Genomic DNA, 21,898 nt, shown 5'->3' with positions numbered 1-21,898 from the left:
TCGCCGATTCGGATAGATCAAAAACTAGCGAGGCTATTCGTGTTGCTTCACGAATTCAACATGTCATCATTCTCATTATGAAACACCGTTGTGGACCAATGACATTGTTGTTGATAGTCAGATTAGACATTTCTATCTCTCTACTACTGCTACTGCTAGAGGCTTTATACGAGCAAGTTGTTTTATGGAATCCTTTTCATAAGATCCATTAATCAATGTTTATAAACTGCCTATGTCTATATGTAACAAAATAGATAATAAACAATGTGTTTCATTGTGTTTTTACACATGAACCCAGCGGAACATATTAAACTACAGCCATATTTCATCATTTGCCATTTTTTCTTTTTTTCTTTTTCAGTCTTTTTTGTTTCAGCACACACAATTTGTTTTGAGTCGAGGTAGGAATAGACCCCTGCCCGCCCTCTAAGCGTGCAGGACACTAAACCTTCGAATTGCTCTCGGACCCCACTCTTTATATCAGCATTTTAAGCTGTTTTACATTTTTTTCGCTTCATATTTTTCTTTTCATATGGCTTTTTCTTATGGCTTTTCTCATTTTCTCATTTGTCTTCTCACTGGCACTCATCAGTTCCAACTTGGATCAAATTTATACGTCAAATTTATATGTCTTATAGAGATAGGCAGCAATAAATCAATGACAGTAACATGTTTGTTGATTTAGAGAATCCCTCACAGCTGCCAATAAAACCAGTAGTAGCAGAAGCACTGATATACAATATCTCAAACAGATGATTCTTACATTAACAACGTCATTAGTTCCACGTAAATCATTTCATCCTCAAATAGATTCGTGAAGACAACAGAAATAAATTGTGTTTTTATAGACTTTTACAGCTTAAGATATTTCATTCATGGCCCTGGTTTGGTGACCAAAGAGTCAAAGTTTGGTTCACAGCCCTGGTTTGGTGATCAATGAGTCAAAGTTTGGTTCACAGCCCTGGTTTGGTGATCAATGAGTCAAAGTTTGGTTCACAGCCCTGGTTTGGTGACCAAAGAGTCAGGGTTTGGTTCACAGCCCTGGTTTGGTGATCAATGAGTCAAAGTTTGGTTCACAGCCCTGGTTTGGTGACCAAAGAGTCAAGGTTTGGTTCAAAGCCCCGGTTTGGTGATCAAAGAGTCAAAGTTTGGTTCACAGCCCTGGTTTGGTGATCAATGAGTCAAAGTTTGGTTCACAGCCCTGGTTTGGTGACCAAAGAGTCAAGGTTTGGTTCACAGCCCTGGTTTGGTGACCAAAGAGTCAAGGTTTGGTTCACAGCCCTGGTTTGGTGACCAAAGAGTCAAGGTTTGGTTCACAGCCCTGGTTTGGTGACCAAAGAGTCAACATTTGGTTCAAAGCCGTGGTTTGGTGACCAAAGTCTACATTTGGTTCATGGCCCTGGTTCAGTAACTATACTAAGTTGGCATTAAACTAAGGATAACTCTAAGAATACTATTAAGCAGTTTTTAGCCATTAAATGGTCACTGCTGAACAAATGCATGAAATTGAGCGTTGCATGTTTTGAAAACTGGCCATAGTTGGATTGATCAGACAGGTCACCCACATGACCAAATTTATAAAGCTTGTTGCTATAAGTGCGCGGGAAAAGTTTGCGGTGTCAATGTCGCTGAAAAATTGTCACAGTGTAGTTGTTGTGGCGGCTTTGAGGCTGGTGTGCGGCCCGCTATAAGATTCACAATCTGTGTACTAATTAATCATGTCAAAAATACGGAACTAATTAGAGTCTGGAATAATGCATCGATCAAAAATCAAAGAGCTACGTCGTGTAAACTGACAAATTGAAGCACTGATAAAATTTCAAACACTTGAAATCATTGCGGAGCATGAAATAACTTTCAAATAAACTGATATGATCGTGAAAAATGGCAAGATAATCGAACTGTCACAAAGAGAAATGAAACTAACCGAACAATAGTCACTCTGTCTGTCAATGCGTATCGTCATTGTTCCACCTATAAATCATACAGTTTATTTCAGAAAATGTGTCCCCTATTTGTGAAAACACTAGAATAACTAACTACTATGGATATTTATCTATCTTCAAAAAGTGATATCTGTGCCACGTACTGCCGATCTGAAAATTGATTAAAGTGATTCCTACCGGAAGCGTCCTGGGCACATCATTTACGAGAAATAAAAATTCTATTTTCAGTTTAAGATATATCTCAACATATTACGTCGAGTTATTATCTCGACGTAACTTTATTTACGATTAATAAAAGGTTTTGCCGTTGTTTCGCTGATTTTATGACATCTTAGCATAAAATCATTAACGATTGATAAAAAGTTTTCCTGATTTTATGTCGAGTTTTTAGCCACGATCACCAGACAACTAGTCAGACCGGTCTAAATGGTCCGGTCTAATGTACCTGGTCCGGTCTAAATGGTCTAGACCGGACCAAATTTTGGTGAGCGCTCACACAGCGTTTTAACACGCGTTAATAAAATCGCTTATCACACCGGGCCCACAATGTGTCGCCATCTGCTAAATAATTAATTTAGCCTGGATGAAGTCTTGCTTCCAGATTCCAAGTAGAGCAAAACATTCTTCATTTGACGAATTCGATCCTCTGTCAGGTCAGTAATTATTACGTAAATAATTGTCGATTAATTGAATTACTCATAAAGCTATATTTCGATCGTAACCAGGGAGCAGTTTCTAAAATTATTCGAGTAAATTACTCATCATTCGTGGCCAACTTGAATAACGGCCCTAAAAAATTGAAAAATACCCATTCAAAAATCAGGGGCAATTATCTCATTATCTCTTAACGATTTTAAGAGAAGTGACAGTGAAATTACGCGCACAAACCGGGGATCAAACCCGGGTCTCATAGAAGGCAATCGCGCTATAAACCAGTAAAATTAATAGAACTACTCCATTTAACCAGCTTGTCGTATGCATAACGACTGTAAAATTACATGTTCAAGTCTCGTGTGATGAAGCCTAACAGTAAAGTGTTTTATACTAATCCTATTGGTTATACAATGAAAAATGGGACACATTTTCTGAAATATCCTGAAGTTCAAGACTGAAAATAACTACCACGACTGTACCTGACCCTAAATCCCCACCCACCTAGACCCTTCACCCCTCCCTCCTAAGTCCTACCACCACCCATCCTCCCCAGCCCACCCCTACATCCCACCCTCCCTCTCCATTTCCCCGCCCTCCCAGACCCCATCCCTCCCGCCCTCCCAGACCCCATCCCTCCCGCCCTCCCAGACCCCAACCCTCCCCACCCTCCCAGTCACCATCCCTCCCCCTCCCAGACCCCTTCCCTCCCGCCCTCCCAGACCCCTTCCCTACCGCCCTCCCAGACCCCATCCCTCCCAGACCCCATCCCTCCCACCCTCCCTTACCCCATCCCTCCCGCCCTCCCAGACCCCATCCCTCCCACCCTCCCAGACCCCTTCCCTCCCCCCAACCCTACCCACCCTCCCCGAACCCCGCGGTTAGATGAGTTGAAGTGTTTCTGATGTTTTAGTTAGACGGATGGGAATAGTGAAGATGAGAGAACAAATCACTGTTCAATCACAGGATGAATTAATGCAGTAATCTGCACTCAGTATCTGTACACAATGTTACATGTATCTGTAACGGTTCAATCAGTCTGAAATCTACAGCAATCTACAGTGAACACATTCGATTGTGGCAAAGGAACATGATTGATAACAGTTAACGTTGTGTTATTGACATCCGGGACCAGTTTCATATTGAAAATAACATTTGTGTTGATCAATTTAGAAAACCTGTAAACCCGCTTTATTCTTTTATGTATCGCTGAAATAACAATCCGAACCACGAACTAATCCTTACCAAATATATACACCACCGATATAAAAACAATTGATTGGATTCAATAAACAAATGTAAAAGCCAAGATTTAATTTCAAAACATGGTTTATAACAAACACTATAAAACTGGTCCCTTAAAATCAAATCAACAACTGATCAAATAAGAGATAAATAAAACTTATCTTGAATTTCCATTCGGTGAATCCTGATGTCCAGTGCAGAATCCAAGCGTCTTATTGTAAAACAGTGATTCCTGATGTCCTGTGCAGAATCCAAGCGTCTTATCGTAAAACAGTGATTCCGGATGTCCTGTGCAGAATCCAAGAGTCTTATTGTAAAACAGTGATTCCTGATGTTCCTGCGCAGAATCTAAGAAAGTCTGATTGTAAAGCACTGATTCCTTGTCCTGTATAGAATCCAATGAAGTATTACTGTAAAGCACTGATTCCTGGTTGTCCTGCTCCGATTCCAAGAAAGCCGTATTTGTAACGCACTGATTCCTTGTTGTCCTGTACTGAATCCTAGTTCCCGATTGTAGTGATACCTATGATAGACAAATCAAAGATTGTTTTCTTTCCTTAGATAACTGCAGAATTATGAAATTCAAAATTCAAACTTACAAATTAAATTGTTCGCTCCAATCTGTAGTTCATTTATCAAGGGCTTTCTATCTACGGTTTAGGTTTTGCCTCCCGAGTTCAACATCAAACATGAAAGAAAGTAATGAAGATACATGAATAGATGAATATTATCCGTTTCTGAAACCGATGAAAACATTTAAAAGATGAAATAAACTTACATTGTGTTCACTGTTTCTGATGTCAATTCTTTATAAAATGGTTCAACACGTCTACAAATGAAAACAGAAAGTATTGAAATTGATACTGGATGAAAACAAAAATAAATTCATAAAAATAATTGCCCATGGGTCAAGAGGTTTACTATAGCGCGGCCTTGACGGTAGGTGAAGGAATTCTGAGCGTCATGAAGCAAAGACAGGATCGCCGCGGACAAGCCGTACCATTAAAACCAATGACGATTAGTTATATCCTAAACAATACTAGTTCACCTGTTTAGTGTTTTCTATGTGCCAATAAGTATTGCGTAAAATTTATCGGCATCTGTGATTTTATTCACCAAAATAACCACTGGTGCACCAAAAATCTATTTTAGAATGCAAAATATTTTCAAATTAATATTTCTATTCATACAATATAGATTTAGAAAAGTTAGGCAAGGAAAATGTGTTACTAAACATTCTATTGATGACAGGACCCCGTAGCAGGTGTGCATAGCTCTGATTGGTTGTTGCGATGCATAGGGAACCCCGTTAATGAGGAATCTCCGTCAAAACGTCATAAATGTAGGTCATCGTACGTTTATGCCTTAAAATTGAGGATCGGAAAAATCGGCCTTCAAAACTATCGTTATCGGCAGAAATCTCTGAGGAATCGATAGCCACGAACCCGGTTCTTTGCATGCGGCTAGGCGCTCATGTCATGAACCGTTTGCACTCATACAAATCCGCACCACTATTGGCATAAAAAAGTGACACCAAAAAGTGGACGCACTCGCTCAAAAGTGACGGCATTGGTAAACCAGCAAGGCAAAACTAATTCACTGAAGAATCATTTAAGAACATATTTTAGGCCCACACAACACAGCAAGACCCAAGCCCACGACTGTCAGCTTGTTTTGTGCTCCATATTCTAAATTCCTGGATCCGCCCTGGTCAATAAATTCATCATCGGCCCCTAATAGTTTTTCAACTTGTCTTGCTTGACTGATTTTCACCATGTGCGCCTATAGATTCACCTCTGAAATATGATTACCCACAATATCTAAGATGGAATATGTTTCGCCATTTTAACTAATGCTACGAATACTTACCGAATATTGAAATACTGATTTCTGGGGTCTTAAAGGAGGCTGCCTTTGATTGAAATTAGGCGAGGTTTTTACTTTTCGCGTCAGTTAAGCTGCACGCCATTTTGATATTGATATTGATATTGATATTTTCATAGTGTCTCAGATAACCGCGCATGTCAAAATGTACAATGTCGGTATCGAGTTTCAATCGAGGTCGAATCCTAGCAGGGGAGATTCTCGTGCAGGTCTCAGAAATCGATCACCGGTCCCCACGAGCTCAGCGGAGTTAACTGTAATGCCAAACCAACATTCGTTATTCCAGATTTAACAGTCGGTTTTCCGTTATAGTTAAACGCTTCAACGGCCCCGCACCAGAGATAAACCTGACCAAAACTACTGAAAAATTTTTTTGTGTTTTTGCGGAATAGCTAAAGAATTCCGGCTTTGAGCATACGATGCTCGCTGTCCTGGGATACAGAACATACAAAAGTGCCCTTTTAAGAACGCCACTTTCAAAATCCTGGCTACGGGCTTTAAATCCTAGGGTTGGCCTGGTTGTTAATCGAGGGAATCCTAGGGTTGGCCTTGTTGTGAATCGTGGAAATCCTAGGGTTGGCCTGATTGTGAATCGTGGAAATCCTAGGGTTGGCCTGGTTGTGAATCGTGGAAAAAATCCTAGTGTTGGCCTGGTTGTGAATCGTGGAAATCCTAGGGTTGGCCTGATTGTGAATCGTGGAAATCCTAGGGTTGGCCTGGTTGTGAATCGTGGAAATCCTAGGGTTGGCCTGGTTGTGAATCGTGGAAATCCTAGGGTTGGCCTTGTTGTGAATCGTGGAAATCCTAGGGTTGGCCTGATTGTGAATCGTGGAAATCCTAGTGTTGGCCTGGTTGTGAATCGTGAAAATCCTAGGGTTGGCCCTATGAATGAATCTCCATTCATACATGGTTAAATCATGACTAAAACGCTATATAGCGGTATGTGTTCTCCTGCTATAGGTTCATGAGTAATAGAATTTGAAATCAATTTCTCCTCAGTTTTTGCAAAATCCGGTTCAACATTCATGGATTACACGTATGTGACACATAAATGATGTTTCAAACGCGCCCATGGCTTACTGTACGTAGCAGAGTTTCCAGCTTTTTAACTGGACATCTTGTATGCTAAAATGTCGCCACGAAACACGAAGAAAATGCATATAATTATGAATTATTAATATTTTCATGGAATAATTCCGGCGATTGTTTATGAGATGATGTAATAAGGCGAACGTCCGTTTAATTTCATTAGGAATAAATAATTCATAAATTGAGTTATAGACAATATACGTGTATACAAACAATATAGAGAATATATGTGCGGGCTGAGACCAGTTCCACTATATATAATATACTTCATCTTCATTTAATTAACATCTTTCTTCAGTGAATCGTTTTACGACCACGAAACACGCCAGAATTTCATCAATTTTCGCTACGAATCGCCAACATTTCTCGTTAATAATTAAATACCTGATCGGGCGACTGTTGATTGCGTACGAGATCTCGAGGTATCATTCGTTATTTTAGAACTTAGCTAGACACAGTAGTAAGTAGTAAGTAATATAAAACGGACTATTTGTTGAATCTGGTAAATGAAAAGAATCCGCTGAAAGAACAAGGAACTGAAGATGGGTAGTTTGTTCTTGGCTCTGAAGATTTTGGTGATGATATTGGTGCAGTTGAACAGTTTAGCGGCAGAGGAAACATCAACATTCACAACTACAGAGGTAGAAAAAAACCAAACAACATCGACATCGACCAGCAAAACTCCGACCGGCAAAACAACACCAGACGGGCAAAATCTTGAATCACCAATCGGTAAGAGATTCACGAATGAATCATCGACGAATGATTCGAGCGCTCAAAGTACACATTTCACTAGTAAATCCCCGACCACTAAAACCACCCGACGACACACGACTAGATCGGTCAGAAGTACGACCATCGAAAAGCTTCCGATGTTCGATGAATCTGGATTTATTTGGAATGAAATAACCGTCAATGAACAAGCCGAAATCGTTAAGGCGTCGAAAATGACCGACTTGGAATATAAGATATTTGACAATACCTATATAGCGACGCAATGTGCCGCTTATTGTAAGAAGGACATGGATTGTGAAAGTTTTGCGTTCAGTGAAGATGAACACGCGTGTCACATGTACAAAACAGCTCTAACCCAAGCAGAGAAAACCAGCATCAAGACGGCGCCTCATTTTGATCTGTATCCGAAAGATGCGTTCATCGCTCCTGACGTAAGCATATAGATATATAACTCGGGTCAGTTGCTCAAATGTTGGTTATAGTTAGTTAACTGGTGGAGAAATACTGAATTGCATTTCTACGATGGTGTTTGGCCACGATTCTAACCAACTTTTGAGCAACTGACCCCTGGAAAATAGTTTGACGATGATAGGTTTCTAAGTTAAAACAAAGAATTCGCTTGGGTAAAAAATACCAAAGAACATTTTATTCTTTTACACATTAAAACAATTAGGAATTATGGGGACCATGTGCTCGGTATCCGTGTAAGAATGGTGGAGTTTGTATCGATGATGTAAGCAATGGACTGGATTACAAGTGTGTTTGCCCGAGTAGTCATTGGACTGGGAAGAACTGTGACACGCAAGGTAATCATAGCACATATTATATCATATTTCATGTAATGGTCATCATCTTGGCATTAAGCTTAAGTAAAGATATGTGATTTTGAAATATGTTACAAATAGTCTTTTTTAATGCCAGAAATTTGGTTTCATTTTCATAAGTTGAAATCTTGAAGTCGATAATTGAATTCAATAATTACAGCATTGAATCCAGAGTGGGATAAATGGTCTGATTGGTCGGTTTGTTCTGTAAGTTGCGGAGTTGGTTGGAAGTCTCGTTCGCGAGTTTGTAAGGATAAACTCACCGATGCTACACTCACTCAGTTACAATGCTACGGGTATCCGATTGAAATCGCCCTGTGTCAAGAAGGCCCTTGTCCAGGTAAATGTAACATCGAATCTAAAACTTACCTGTTTCTCATCTTTTTTTGAAGACGACTTCGGGTGTTGGGATACAGTCGAAACGTTAAAAATTAAATTTACTACTGGTTTTCAAACTTATTGCTTTCAAACGTCGTTCAACTGCTTCTGTTATTTTTCTTTTAGTCTGGGATGAATGGAGCACATGGGGAGATTGCAGTTCAAATACAACGTGTGGTCCGGGAACACGGACCAGGACTCGTCAATGTCTACATGTCGGACCAAACGGCGCTCAACCATCAGACCAAGGTTGTCTGGCCGGTTCGAAAGAATCCGGACCGTGTCAGGTCACCACTTGTAGCAACGGTAACAATGATGAATCCCAATGTTTCGGAAGATTCCATTGAGAATGAGGTAATCTAATAAAACTGCGGGTTTAATTTCAGTCCCGATACAGCTCGTTGGAGGTAAAGTTTACGGAGAGGGAAGAGTTCTGATTTATAACGATGTGGATAAGAGATGGGGTCAAGTTTGTAATAAGAACTGGGATATGAATGACGCTAGTGTCGTCTGTCGTCAACTGGGATTGAATGATTCGTTCAAAGGTAACGTCCATCGTCCATCTTTTAGATTCATTCAATGTGTTTACATCGTGACGTCAAAGACGCAATACAAAAACAGATAAAGAGATAACGAAACTATATTTATAAACGAATTTGAGACTTGTTGTTAAGAGAGAAAAATTTTAAAGTTGATCTGAAAACCAAAAGAAGTAAAGGTTCCCCTTTTCGGAACCTAGACTTAGCCTCACGTATACGGCTATCACGTGTACACTATCTATGTTCTCTCTTTTAAAGTAATTGACAAAGCTGATGCCCTATTCGGTCCTAGAACTGAACCCTATATAATGTCTGGTATAAAGTGTAAAGGAAATGAAATAGCGATTCAGAATTGTGAACACGACGGTTGGCGTTCAAAGCAGACTTGTACCGATGGTACCGGTGGTGCCGCAGTTCAATGCATCGGTGAGTATTTCATTTCTGCAAACTTTTATTCATTTTGATGCTTTTTCTCATTCCATTTTCTAATCTAAAAACCCACAATAAAACAGAAAAACGAGTGAAATGCATGACCTCAGTATTCGTGAAGATGACTATTTGGTCAAAAGTTTAATAACCTATTAACTCAAGGAAATATTTCTTTCTCTTCTTTCGTAATGTAGGTTTTCGCGGAAGCTACAATTTCCGTGTGAAACAAATAAAAGCAAATCTCGTAATAAGATGAAATGTTCATATCGATGTTATTCCATTCGATATAGAACGAACTTCGATCAATCATCTTATTCTAGAAATCATTGATGCTTAGTTTGAATAATTTCCAGTAAATGGTATCTGGGGCACGTGGTCCGGTTGGGGAGTTTGCGATCAACAATGCGGTAACGGTACGTCACTGCGCACGCGCAAGTGCGACTATCCTTCCGCTACAAACGGAGGAACACCGTGTCCCGGGATCGACACCGAATCAAAACCGTGTTTCATTAAACCGTGTCCTGGTAAGTTCAACAATCTCGATTTAGTGCCGTGTACATCTCGCGGGTACCTCTTCAGCGGGTACCTCCTCAGCGGGTACCTCTTCAAACAGTAACATTTCCACATCATTCACATTCGATCAGATTTAAGAACAAGATTTGATGTTGACAACTTTTAATAAAGTATAAAATTCGTATAATTAAAAATAATTTCTACAAACTGGTTAAAAAATTTACATTTCGATGAAACATAATTCTAAATGAACTGTATTTGATTTTAATATATGTCGTTACTTCATCTTAACAGTAAAAAGAAACGAAATCAATTGAGACATGTCGCAACCTATGAAGTGTATATAAAATATCCACGATATTAAAGATTGATGACAAATATGTATTATTAAGTTTTGACGTTCATTTTTCAAATAAATCTCTGAATAATCTGATGTTTCCTGTAAAAACATTCTACCCGAAAGTGTAGTCCACTGTTACCCATAAACTCGCTCCCGAAACATCACATTATCAGAATATTCGTCGTTAAACATCAATACTGTGGGTCTTTTACATACAAATGGAGAATTGAAAACTCCAATTTTCTGATGTTACTAACGTATTTCGAATTTCCACGCATTATTTTTCCATATCGCACATGATTTTAAGAAAATGAATTTATACGATTTTTTGATGTCATGCTATTTGTAAATCTACTACGCTTTGCTTTACACATATTCGCTTCGAAAGGTGGCTTCAGTTATGATTGTTTTATGAAAATTGATATGTATGTATATAAAGTTGACGGTGTCTGGTTGGTCTGGAGTACGTGGGGTCAGTGTAGTCTGTCGTGTGGTAACGGTTCACAGACTCGAACTCGTCAATGTCAAACTCCTCAACATGATGGTAAATGGTGCGACGGTTCGTCAAATGAAACTCAACTTTGTAACACTCACTATTGTCCGAGTAAGTAGACATATCTATGAAATACATAAAAGGAAATATTCTATTTTTCTAGAGCGACGATCAGACCGAAGTATTTGTTTGATACGATTAGGAGCCACTATGATATACAAGTTCAAAAGATCAAAATTGAAATTCATTTATCAAGAATTAAAAAAGGAGATAAAAAGACACAATGTTTCGAACTCAGTATAGAAAAAGTTGTCGTCAGTTGTGACATCGGGTCCCTTAAATTTAGATTTTAATTCTTGAAAAAATAAATTCCGTTTTTAATCTTTTAAATTTGTATACAATGGGTCTTTAAATTAATATTAAATCTAACATCATACATGAATAGTTAAATTTTTCAGTTTTTTTAATCAGTTATTTGTGTAATATCATCGATTGTTTGACTTGTAGTCGATGGTATTTGGAACGCGTGGACGGCGTGGGGAGCGTGTGATCGTGATTGCGATGGCGGTAAACAGCAGCGATCACGATCGTGTAACGGACCCTTTTACGGAGGCAATAACTGCACAGGAGACGAGACTATGGTACAAGATTGTAATACGCATAACTGTCCTGGTAAATAATCATAAAACCAATAGGGTCCAGTTGCACAGTCGCGACTTAGGTCCAAAAGAAGGTCTGAGACTGGCCTTTAATCTAAGCCATGACTATGCAACTATCTCCAAATATTATGATATTCTTACAAGTTTTGTTATAAAATCTTTTGATGTAAAATATTCGATATTTTCTAGTGAAAGGAAATTGGAGGCAGTGGACGCCGTGGACACCTTGTAATAAAACATGCGGTACTGGACGCCAATCTCGAGTCCGTGAATGCAATTATGGCCAATTCGGAGGAGAGAATTGTACTGGTAACAGTCGTGATGAACGTGATTGTAATACTCATCACTGTCCAGGTATAAATCTGTCGTCTCTTAATGTAGAAGTCACAACATGGACTCTCAAACAATAGTCATAGTAGCTCCTCAAATACTTGTCAAACTATGATGAAATGTATGAGCTGTTTCTATGAAACTACCAGTGTTAGATTGTACCATGGACTCTTCGTTTTAGAGTCCATGATTGTACACGTCTTTTGAAGAAAAACTCACATTATAAAGAGATATTAGGAGAACATCTTTTGACGTATCGAATCGATTCAGTTTAGAATATGGCCTGATAGAATCGATTCGAAACGTCACTACTCTCTTAGTTCGTCTTCATATTGTGATTTTTCTTCAAGTGAATTAAACAGTACCTTCCTTGTTTGTGGAGACCAGCTGTAGGCGTCTCATTGAATTGAAGCGGCTTTAAGTGTTCTGAGGGTTTTCAATTCTAATTAATCTCCAAATCTATTCGCAGTTGATGGTTATTTCCACGAATGGCAGACGTGGTCGGCTTGCAGCGTATCTTGCGCAAACGGGACTCAAACGAGGAACAGAACTTGTGAACCTCCGCGATACAACGGCACTGAATGTTCGGGCGTTAAACAGGAACAACAGCCGTGTAAACTGAGAGAATGTCCAGGTTTGTCGAAGTGTCAGGTCTTTGAATTTTATATGCAAAAAACTCAAAATATGAAGATTCAACGATATTCAAAGTTTAAAATCTGTTAAACAGATTTTAGTCTTTGAATCTTTATATTTACGGTTTTTATGTGGCAGGTGTAAGTCAAATCACTCAGGTCAAGGATCGTGAAGAAATGTCAAAGCCATTGTTTCTGCCAGAATTTCAATAATCATATTCATAATAAGATATGTGAGGTATTTATCATCTGAAATAGTGAATGGAGAATGGGAACCGTGGAGTTCATGGGATCCATGTAGTCATACCTGCGGTAACGGAACTAAAACACGAACCCGTAAGTGTTACGGCCAGGCTCACGGCGGTGAAGCTTGTCCCGGATCGAACACAGACACTGCATTCTGTTACATCAGATCATGCGCCAGTAAGTCTCGTCTTCCTACTAAATTCATAGCATTTATGTTTTCCTATATTTCCCCGTGTTACATTGATATTTCTATCTGTACTAATCAGTTGATGGTGTATGGTTGAACTGGGGTGATTGGTCTCAATGTAGCGCCACCTGTGGAAACCGAACTCGCTATCGTACTCGTCAATGTGATGGCCCGTATTTCGGCGGAAATGCCTGTCCTGGTAACGATACAGACACCGAGGAATGTGAACTAGTCAACTGTCCAAGTAAGCTGTCCTTCCATCTCGAGAAAAAGAAACTCACCTTAAGTTTTGTTCATTTAACCTAAGACTAACAAAATACACATTTGTGGAGTTTGGAGATTAGATATTCTTTGGTGATGGCCCTGAGGCCGGTAGCTCAAAAGTCGGTAAAATATTCAACTGTTTGTTTAGAGTTTAACCGACTTTTGAGGAACCGGACCCAAAGAACCACCTGAAAAAGTGTTTGCACGCTGAATGATCGTTATCAATTTCTAGTCGATGGTGTTTGGAATGAATGGGGAAGCTGGGATCAGTGCTCGGTGTCGTGTGGTAATGGAACTCAGGCTCGTAGTCGCCAGTGTAACGGTCCGTTTTACGGCGGTGCTCAGTGTCCCGGGGACGAGACCGATCAACAATCCTGTAACACACATCCCTGCCCAGGTATTTGCACTTCATTTAAGTCACAATTTGACTATTTCAGAATTTTATATATTTTCTTATAACAAATATATTATCAATAATCTAAAATGTTGTTATTGTTGTTACTAATCATATGATCGTGTAAATCAGGATTTGAATGCATGAAAATTACAATGATTGGTGTCACATTTTTAAACAAGGCAAGGATTTTGTAGCGCGCATTTTAATTTCGATATATTTTTTAAACTGTGATTTACATCATAAATTATTTAAAAAAAACCTTAACACTTGCATTGATGAAATAACATAAGCTCAGATAAAAGTATGCTGTAACTGAGAATGGTAAGTATGGTAGCTTGTAGACTGGTGTTGTCTGGTAGAATGTATGTTTAGCCACAAATGTAGTGGATATTTCAAATATCATGTTATTTGCTTTGTAGGAATAGATATAGTCACTTCTCATTTTGAATAAGTCAAGTGTGGTCGCTATTCACTAATAACACCCTCCCTTATCATCATTCTCTTGAATTGTGAATCACCCCCGAGTGTTCGGCGGTTTCTGAGGAGTCCAAAATTCTAATACATATAAACGCACAATATTTTACTGCACTTAAAAGTTAGTACGATATCGGTATAAAGATAGTTCGAAGTTTAAAAAATGGCAGCTATAATGTCGTTAGCTAACTTACGAGGTTATGATACTGCGTGCACGGTTCAGGCTTAGGATGATACCTGTGTGCGGGCTTCAGGCTCAGATCTTTCTTGTGTCAATTCAAAATCTATCCGACTTTCTGTATTCGATAATCAATTAGAATGTGATTTAATGCTGTTTTTGCTGTGTTTAGTTGATGGAGAATGGGAGCAATGGAAATCGTGGTCGCAATGTAGCGAGCAATGCGCCGGTGGTTCGCAGACTCGTCTGCGAGTCTGTCACGGCAAAGCGAATGGCGGCGATGATTGCGTGGGAAACGCGACCGAACATCGAGTCTGTAACCTACACCCCTGTCCAGGTAAACACAATAACGACGATACTTTCTAACTCACCAGACTAACCACAGAATCAGCCCATGAATTTCTTCGACTTTTTTTTACAAAATGATAAAGTTACTTAGTAATAAATTTCGCAGTTGACGGTGTTCTCGGTGTGTGGAGTGTCTGGGAGGCATGTAGCGTCAGTTGCGGTAACGGAACTCGGGCTCGAACCCGAGTTTGTACACCCCCCAAACACAATGGTAAACCGTGTATAGGAAATTTGTTCGAACAGATATATTGCCATTTAATCGAATGCCCAAGTGAGTAGGAGTTTAAATGCATCTTATAAAAGGGTATGATACACTTGAAGTGAAAGCTTACGATGATTTTAGTTCGCCTTCAAAGTACTATTTGTCTTTATCTTTATTTATTTCACCCAGCTCCCCGACAGCTCTCAATACAGTAAATATTAATCTTAATTAATTGCTGATGATTATCTAATAGTTGACGGTATATTCGAAAGTTGGTCTTTGTGGCAGTCGTGCACGGTAACCTGCGGAGGCGGGACCCGGACTAGAAACAGAACATGCATCGGACCGTTTTATAACGGGAATAACTGTACAGGATCCACAATTGATGAACAACTGTGCAATACTGACGGTTGCCCCGGTAATCATCATCCGAATCTTAGATTTAACATTCATATCATATCGTCTAATTTTGTAAAAATGATCTCATGATGGTTTCAGTGAACGGCACGTGGAACGCGTGGTCTAATTGGGAAACTTGTGATAAAACTTGCGGAGGAGGCCACAGACTGAGACGGCGTACATGTAACCAGCCACTGTTCGGTGGTAATCCTTGTTCGGGGGATACAGTCCACAGTGAGAACTGTAATGACAACCCTTGTCCAGGTAAAATCTCTAGATAGAAAAATACTATCCTCATTAGTTTATTTCTTTACTAAAAAACGCAGTCACATCATAGATAGTTATGTAAATGACAACAGTTACATGAATTTTACGTTATAAAAAGTAATGAAAAAAAGGAAAAAATGGATCCATTGTATACTTGAACAAAAAAGTCTCATGCCCTGGCGAACATCTTTTGCACGTGTCTCCCAGTACAATATCTAAATCAGATTTATCTTTTCACACAGTAAACGGTGCTTGGAGTGAATGGTCTCGTTGGATGGATTGTAACAGTAGTTGCGGAGGAGGAACCTCGCGACGATACAGAATTTGTACGCCCGCGAAACACGGTGGCAAATCTTGCGAGGGCCCCGAAGAAGAATTCGAACCGTGCAATAACTTCTCATGTCCAGGTGAAATATTCATGAAATTGAATTGAAATAATTCTTATCAGTTATTCCATCTTTAATCCATGTTGTATTGAATTGACGTTGATTTTGCTAATGATACATGTTCATATGTTGTTTAAAGTTGATGGTAAATGGTTAGAGTGGAGTTTATGGAGCAGTTGCAGCGAGTCATGTGGTAAAAACGCCACGAGACACCGCGATCGACACTGTGAAGGTCCATATCACGGTGGTCGGTCCTGCGAGGGCGAGTCCACCGATATAGAAGAATGCAACTTGGATCCGTGTGCCAGTAAGATTTCCTACCTAGCTTGAACGCTATGTTTATATACTCCATGATGCTTTAATTCAGTTGCTTATGAAAGAATATCTAAATTTCTCCTTGTTTTTGGCTTTCGATGTTTGCACGGCCTCAAACCATCTTGAGCTTATTCGCCAGCCGCACGAAAATATGTCGCAAATGTATGCTTTTCTAGTCGATGGAATTCTCACCAATTGGAGTCAGTGGTCGCTTTGTAGTCAAACGTGTGGATTTGGACAACAGTCACGGAATCGTACATGTATAGGACCGTACCACGGAGGTCTCCAGTGTCCGGGTAGTCTATACGAAACACGGCAATGCATCGTACTCGAATGTCCAGGCATGTTTTTGATAAAAATGAATAAATGCTGCTTAATTTTGTAGAAACGTTTACACAGGCTACCTACATATATTTCGCTATTCAGTGTATTGTCATCATCGCTAAGTATAATTCGAAAAAGATTCTTCTGTTTAGAGAAATAAAACAATCAAAATCCTCAGATTATAATCATGAATGTATAATTATTATTTCTCTAGTGGATGGGGTACCGTCTGAATGGTCAGCTTGGACGTACTGTAGCGCATCATGTGGCCAGGGTCAAGTACATCGACTACGCTCGTGCGTCGGGCCGTTTTACGGTGGAAAACCGTGCAAGCAGAAAATGAAAGATTCGCTAAACTGCACGATAAAACCATGTCCAGGTCGATTATCTCAACTATGCGCTTTTTATTTAGTCTTTCACATGATTAACGCGATTTATTCACGCTAAGAATTTGTTGATATTTCAGTGAACGGTGAATTCTCGCAGTGGTCGTCGTGGGGAAGTTGTAACGAGACTTGCGGAGGTGGTTTCAGGTTCAGGAATAGATCTTGTGATGGACCATATTTCGGCGGTATCGCCTGTCAAGGATTGTTCGTAGATGAAAAACAATGCAACACCCACAACTGTCCGGGTTCGTTTGACAGACACCGCCAACGATTACTTCAGTGCAACCATCATTTTGAAATACTTCATTTATTTTCGTCGATGGATATTTTTTTAGAAAGAAACCATCATACTTTTTTCAAAAAGAACAATTTTATGCTGGTTGTAAATATTTTCTGGGATGTTATTTTCAGTTGATGGTATATTTCACGAATGGTCGCAATGGAGTAGTTGCACTGTCTCCTGCGGGGGAGGAATCTCCAAACGGTATCGTCATTGTATCGGGCCGTTTCACGGAGGTATCGACTGTTTAGGGTCACGTGAACAGTCTGACCAATGTAACTCACAGGAATGTCCAGGTATCACGTGCTGAAATTCGTATATCATCGATTTGTCTCATCTTATAATTCTTTCATTTTCTACCCCGATACTCTGCAAAGCCGCCCCACTGTTTTGCATAACAAAAAATTGTTTCAAAAGCACGCTGTACCGCTGTACCGCTGTACCGCTGGTCGTTCTCTGTACTAGGTGGTTGGTTCACGACTTCTCATGCTTCTGTGAATGAGACCGTAAAATGGCCCCAAAACGCATCTCCGTCCCCAGACCATCCTTCAGAAATAAGCCTCGCCACTGAATAATTCCTTCCGACGGCTCTGCTCTGTGCATGGTTTCTTAATGTAATATGTAATGGTTAATGGCTAACCAGGGAGTTTGGCTATGTGTATTACTTGCTGTTGTAGTGGATGGATTTTGGGAAATGTGGAGCGATTGGGGTCAATGCAATAAAACCTGTGAGACCGGATACAAACAGAGATTCCGGGTCTGTATTGCACCGCGGTTCGGCGGTAAAGACTGCATCGGAGAATCGACGCAGATATCTACCTGCAATACACATCTCTGTCCAGGTACGAGTTCCGAAATATATTCTTTAACAAATCTATCTTTCTGTATGGATTGGTGCTCGAACTGTGATCGTTTTAATGATTTTCAATACAGTTGCAAGTTACTATAAACCATGGTCTGACTGGTCTGATTGCGCAGGCGCCTGTGGGTTTCAGACGCGCTCCAGAACACGCGTATGTCTCGTTAATAATGAACAGCCATGCGCTGGACCAGCCGACCAGACGGCTATATGCGCGAACCCAGACTGCAAAGGTTCATCAATAGATGTCGCTTATTGTTGATTTATTCACGCGCGCCCCCTGTCGCACGCATCCCTGACGCTAGCGTTGTTTAACCCCCTCCTTCCCGACCCCTCTCAGATCACTGCGCTCAATGTTCATCAATATGAAATATTTCACCTAAATCACCTGTATATGTTGTGAATGAGAATGTGAAACAGAATGATATCGGATTTTTTTTCATGAATTACAGCATCTGTTAGATTTAGAAATAAAACTTTTTGACATAACGGTTATAGAACTTAAAGGAACGAAAATGTGTAACCGACGTTCAGCTACTTTTAGCAACAAACAACGTGATTGTTATACTTTATGTATTTGATACTAATATATTTTCTATTGCCGCAGTGGATGGTCGATTTGAAGAGTGGTCGATTTGGACGCCCTGTGACAAGAGTTGCGGGACGGGTCGAACTCGTAGAAATCGCACGTGCACGGGGCCGTTTCACGGTGGTACAGAATGCGTCGGTCCGCGACACGAAACCGTACAATGTAACATTAACCCCTGTCCGCGTAAGTAGCTTCTATCTATCATTTAGAGGAATTTAACACGTATCTACATAAACTTATCAAGTGTTTTCCTCAGAAAAAGTTAGACCAGATCCATACTAGTCACCGTATATAATACTCATTAATCTAAGAAAGTACGATGAATAATTACTCATTTTCGAAATTAGAAAAAGAAAATCTGATTTATTTGTGTTTTGATAGTTGAAGGAACGTGGAGTGCGTGGGCCACGTGGGAAACGTGTTCTGTAACCTGTGGCGGTGGAATCCGTAATCGACAGCGATCCTGTCAACTGAATTCAACTCTTTATCAAACCTTACCCTGTTCTGGTGATACCAGGCAAACTGAGAAATGTCACCGGTACAGCTGTACACCCTGTGAGTAAATCATATCCATGGATTCGCACAAATAAATGTGCAAGTAATTTATGTAGGAAATTACACGTGAAACTTGAGACACTTAAATATCTAAGATTGAAGTTCTGATGTAGATTTCCGTCCTATGCCGACGATGTTTTGTTGTGAAATTTAAATGAATCTTCTGTGTCTCAGTTGTTGATGTTATCGCTTGTGCTTGTGTTTTCTTTTTCAGTGCAAACTTCCTGTAAATCGTGGAAATCTCTGGGAATGGTTGATAATTGTTTGGCTGAAATTCTAATCGGAGGTTTGGCCATGTTGGTTACGTGTGATATGCAAATGGAGGGCGGAATCGGGGTCACTATAATCAGTAAGGATAATGATTATATTTCAATCATATATTTACATCTGCGAAAAATACAATTCTGGTTTGAGGTGAACTAAGGGCTTTCCTCAATTCAGCAAAGCGTAGTTCTGAGAACTCATATCTTGGAACTGGGTCCTGAATTATTTTCCCTTTTCGAATCATGATTTTCGTTTTGTAGATCACGACTTCAAAGACAAGGAAGTTGCGGTATCCGGCTACGAGGGGGCCGGAGAATACCAACAAAAAATCAGATATCAACACATCGAACTTTACGACCTGATGGATTTGAAAGCTGAATCGAGTCGCTGTAAACAGAAGCTGACCTGGAGATGTTACAGCGCCACTATTACAATTTCTGCCGGTTCAGAAACTCGCCACATCACATACTGGGAGAATATCGACGGCCAGAAGAGATATAACTGGGGCGGGGCTTCGTTCAGCGGGAAATGCGCTTGCGGGATGACTGACAGCTGTTTTAGACCGGGTTTAGCGTGTAACTGTGATGCTAACGATCAGGTTTGGAGATCGGATACAGGTTGGATTACCGACAAGAATGATTTACCAGTGACTAAAATCCGTGCGGGAGATACCGGTACGCGTATTTCTTTTCGTGAAATGTAACAAGAAAAACATTGCGAAAATCATATAAACTCTTTTCTAAATTCCTATTGATTTAACATTTATTTCATTTAGGTGCAAAAAGAAAAGGTACCACAACGCTTTCGATGTATACATCCATTAAACGCTACATTTTTATCATATATTTTCTAATTTCTAGATTTGAAAAATTCATTTTTTCTCGATTCCATTTTTTCAATCGTTCTAATGTCAAGCACGAATGACAATAATGATTTAAACTGTTAAATGTCGACAACTATTTTTGAATGCCATTTTGCTAATTATTGTCCGGCAAATAGGGCCCAAATTTTCAGGGCCCATTTTAAGACCACCTTCGTTCTATAGCCAATCTAATAACTTAAGACTAGTCTTAGGATATAAAAATATTTATACTCTTTAGTTCAAAAACAATAGTTCTGCACGTTTTGAAAGCCGACGCTCTCTACTAACGTATTACTGCGCGTATCATGACGTTATTGAAGTGTATTTCTTTATTCTGAATATTTCACAGGTTCTCAAGAAGGATTTGAACAAGGCTATTGGTCACTTGGTCCATTAATCTGTTACTGATATTGGTCACTTGGTCCATTGATCTGTTGCTGATATTGGTCACTTGGTCCATTGATCTGTTGCTGATATCGGTCACTTGGTCCATTGATCTGTTACTGATATTGGTCACTTGGTCCATTGATCTGTTACTGATATTGGTCACTTGGTCCATTGATCTGTCGCTGATATTGGTCACTTGGTCCATTGATCTGTTGCTGATATCGGTCACTTGGTCCATTGATCTGTTACTGATATTGGTCACTTCGTCCATTGATCTGTTGCTGGCTGCAGCGACGGAGAACAGAATGGTGAATTGTAGTTAGTAGTATTGTTATTTACACTCAATGATTGTTAAACAGAAATAAACGATATATTGAAGTTTGATATCTTTGTCTTTATTAAGATTTTTTCTTCGCGGTGAAAAAAATATTTATCGAGATTGAATGAATATGAATGTTATAAGATGTTACATAAACATGTACAAACATGTAGTAGTTTGTTGGTGGTCGTGGCACGCTTGCGTCCATCATCATCTTATGTGAACATAGACTCTTGTAGATAATGTCCAACGCGATCCTTCAAATATCGTTCTATCTAGGCCACTCATACGCAATCTTCAGATTGACCAAATAGGTCACCCCTTGGGCCGGTGGCATACGGCGAAAGGTTGTCTGGGACACGCCGAGCATCAGGGCCACTGCAGTGATAGGACGCAGGACATCCAGAATAATTCTCTCGGGGGAATCAAAATCATGCGGAGACATCAAGAAGTTATAATTTGGTTGGAGTTGCTACCAGTGGAACTCTAACTGCCCGTCCAACTACGGTCTGGACCGACAGAACCCGCTCGCGTCCTCTCTGATCGCCACGGCTCTGCGGGAAAAGTGTCCGTACACTTAATTGATAACAAACCGGAAAAGGCATTTCAAAACATGCTCTTGTGAGTATCAAAGTTTATTCAGTGTATGAGTGTTAAACTGTTCCTAATTTCAAAACATAACAAACGTTGCGACATACTTTCTGAAAATCTTCATCGTAAAGC

General features: G+C 39.8%; 1 protein-coding gene across 1 annotated transcript; it reads left to right on the top strand.

Annotated features, from left to right (window-relative positions):
• The first annotated feature begins 7,523 nt into the window (after nt 1–7,523).
• On the top strand, nt 7,524–21,183 carry LOC141908430 (SCO-spondin-like). The gene is made up of 29 exons (XM_074798478.1): nt 7,524–7,981; nt 8,224–8,356; nt 8,535–8,714; nt 8,879–9,058; nt 9,139–9,297; nt 10,131–10,244; nt 11,013–11,177; nt 11,574–11,738; nt 11,915–12,079; nt 12,525–12,689; nt 12,946–13,110; nt 13,200–13,364; nt 13,617–13,781; nt 14,606–14,770; nt 15,237–15,401; nt 15,482–15,646; nt 15,892–16,056; nt 16,175–16,342; nt 16,527–16,691; nt 16,889–17,053; nt 17,141–17,305; nt 17,472–17,636; nt 18,018–18,182; nt 18,807–18,971; nt 19,170–19,343; nt 19,558–19,692; nt 19,868–20,281; nt 20,383–20,397; nt 20,819–21,183. The coding sequence occupies exons 1-29, from the start codon at nt 7,688–7,690 to the stop codon at nt 20,875–20,877; spliced, it is 4,830 nt and encodes a 1,609-aa protein (XP_074654579.1). The 5' UTR covers nt 7,524–7,687; the 3' UTR covers nt 20,878–21,183.
• Nucleotides 21,184–21,898: the final 715 nt, after the last annotated feature.

The sequence above is a fragment of the Tubulanus polymorphus genome, chromosome 7, assembly GCF_964204645.1.
Source record: "Tubulanus polymorphus chromosome 7, tnTubPoly1.2, whole genome shotgun sequence".
Taxonomy (NCBI): domain Eukaryota; kingdom Metazoa; phylum Nemertea; class Palaeonemertea; order Tubulaniformes; family Tubulanidae; genus Tubulanus; species Tubulanus polymorphus.
Note: the sequence above shows the minus strand (reverse complement) of the source record. Positions and strands in the feature narration are given on the sequence as shown.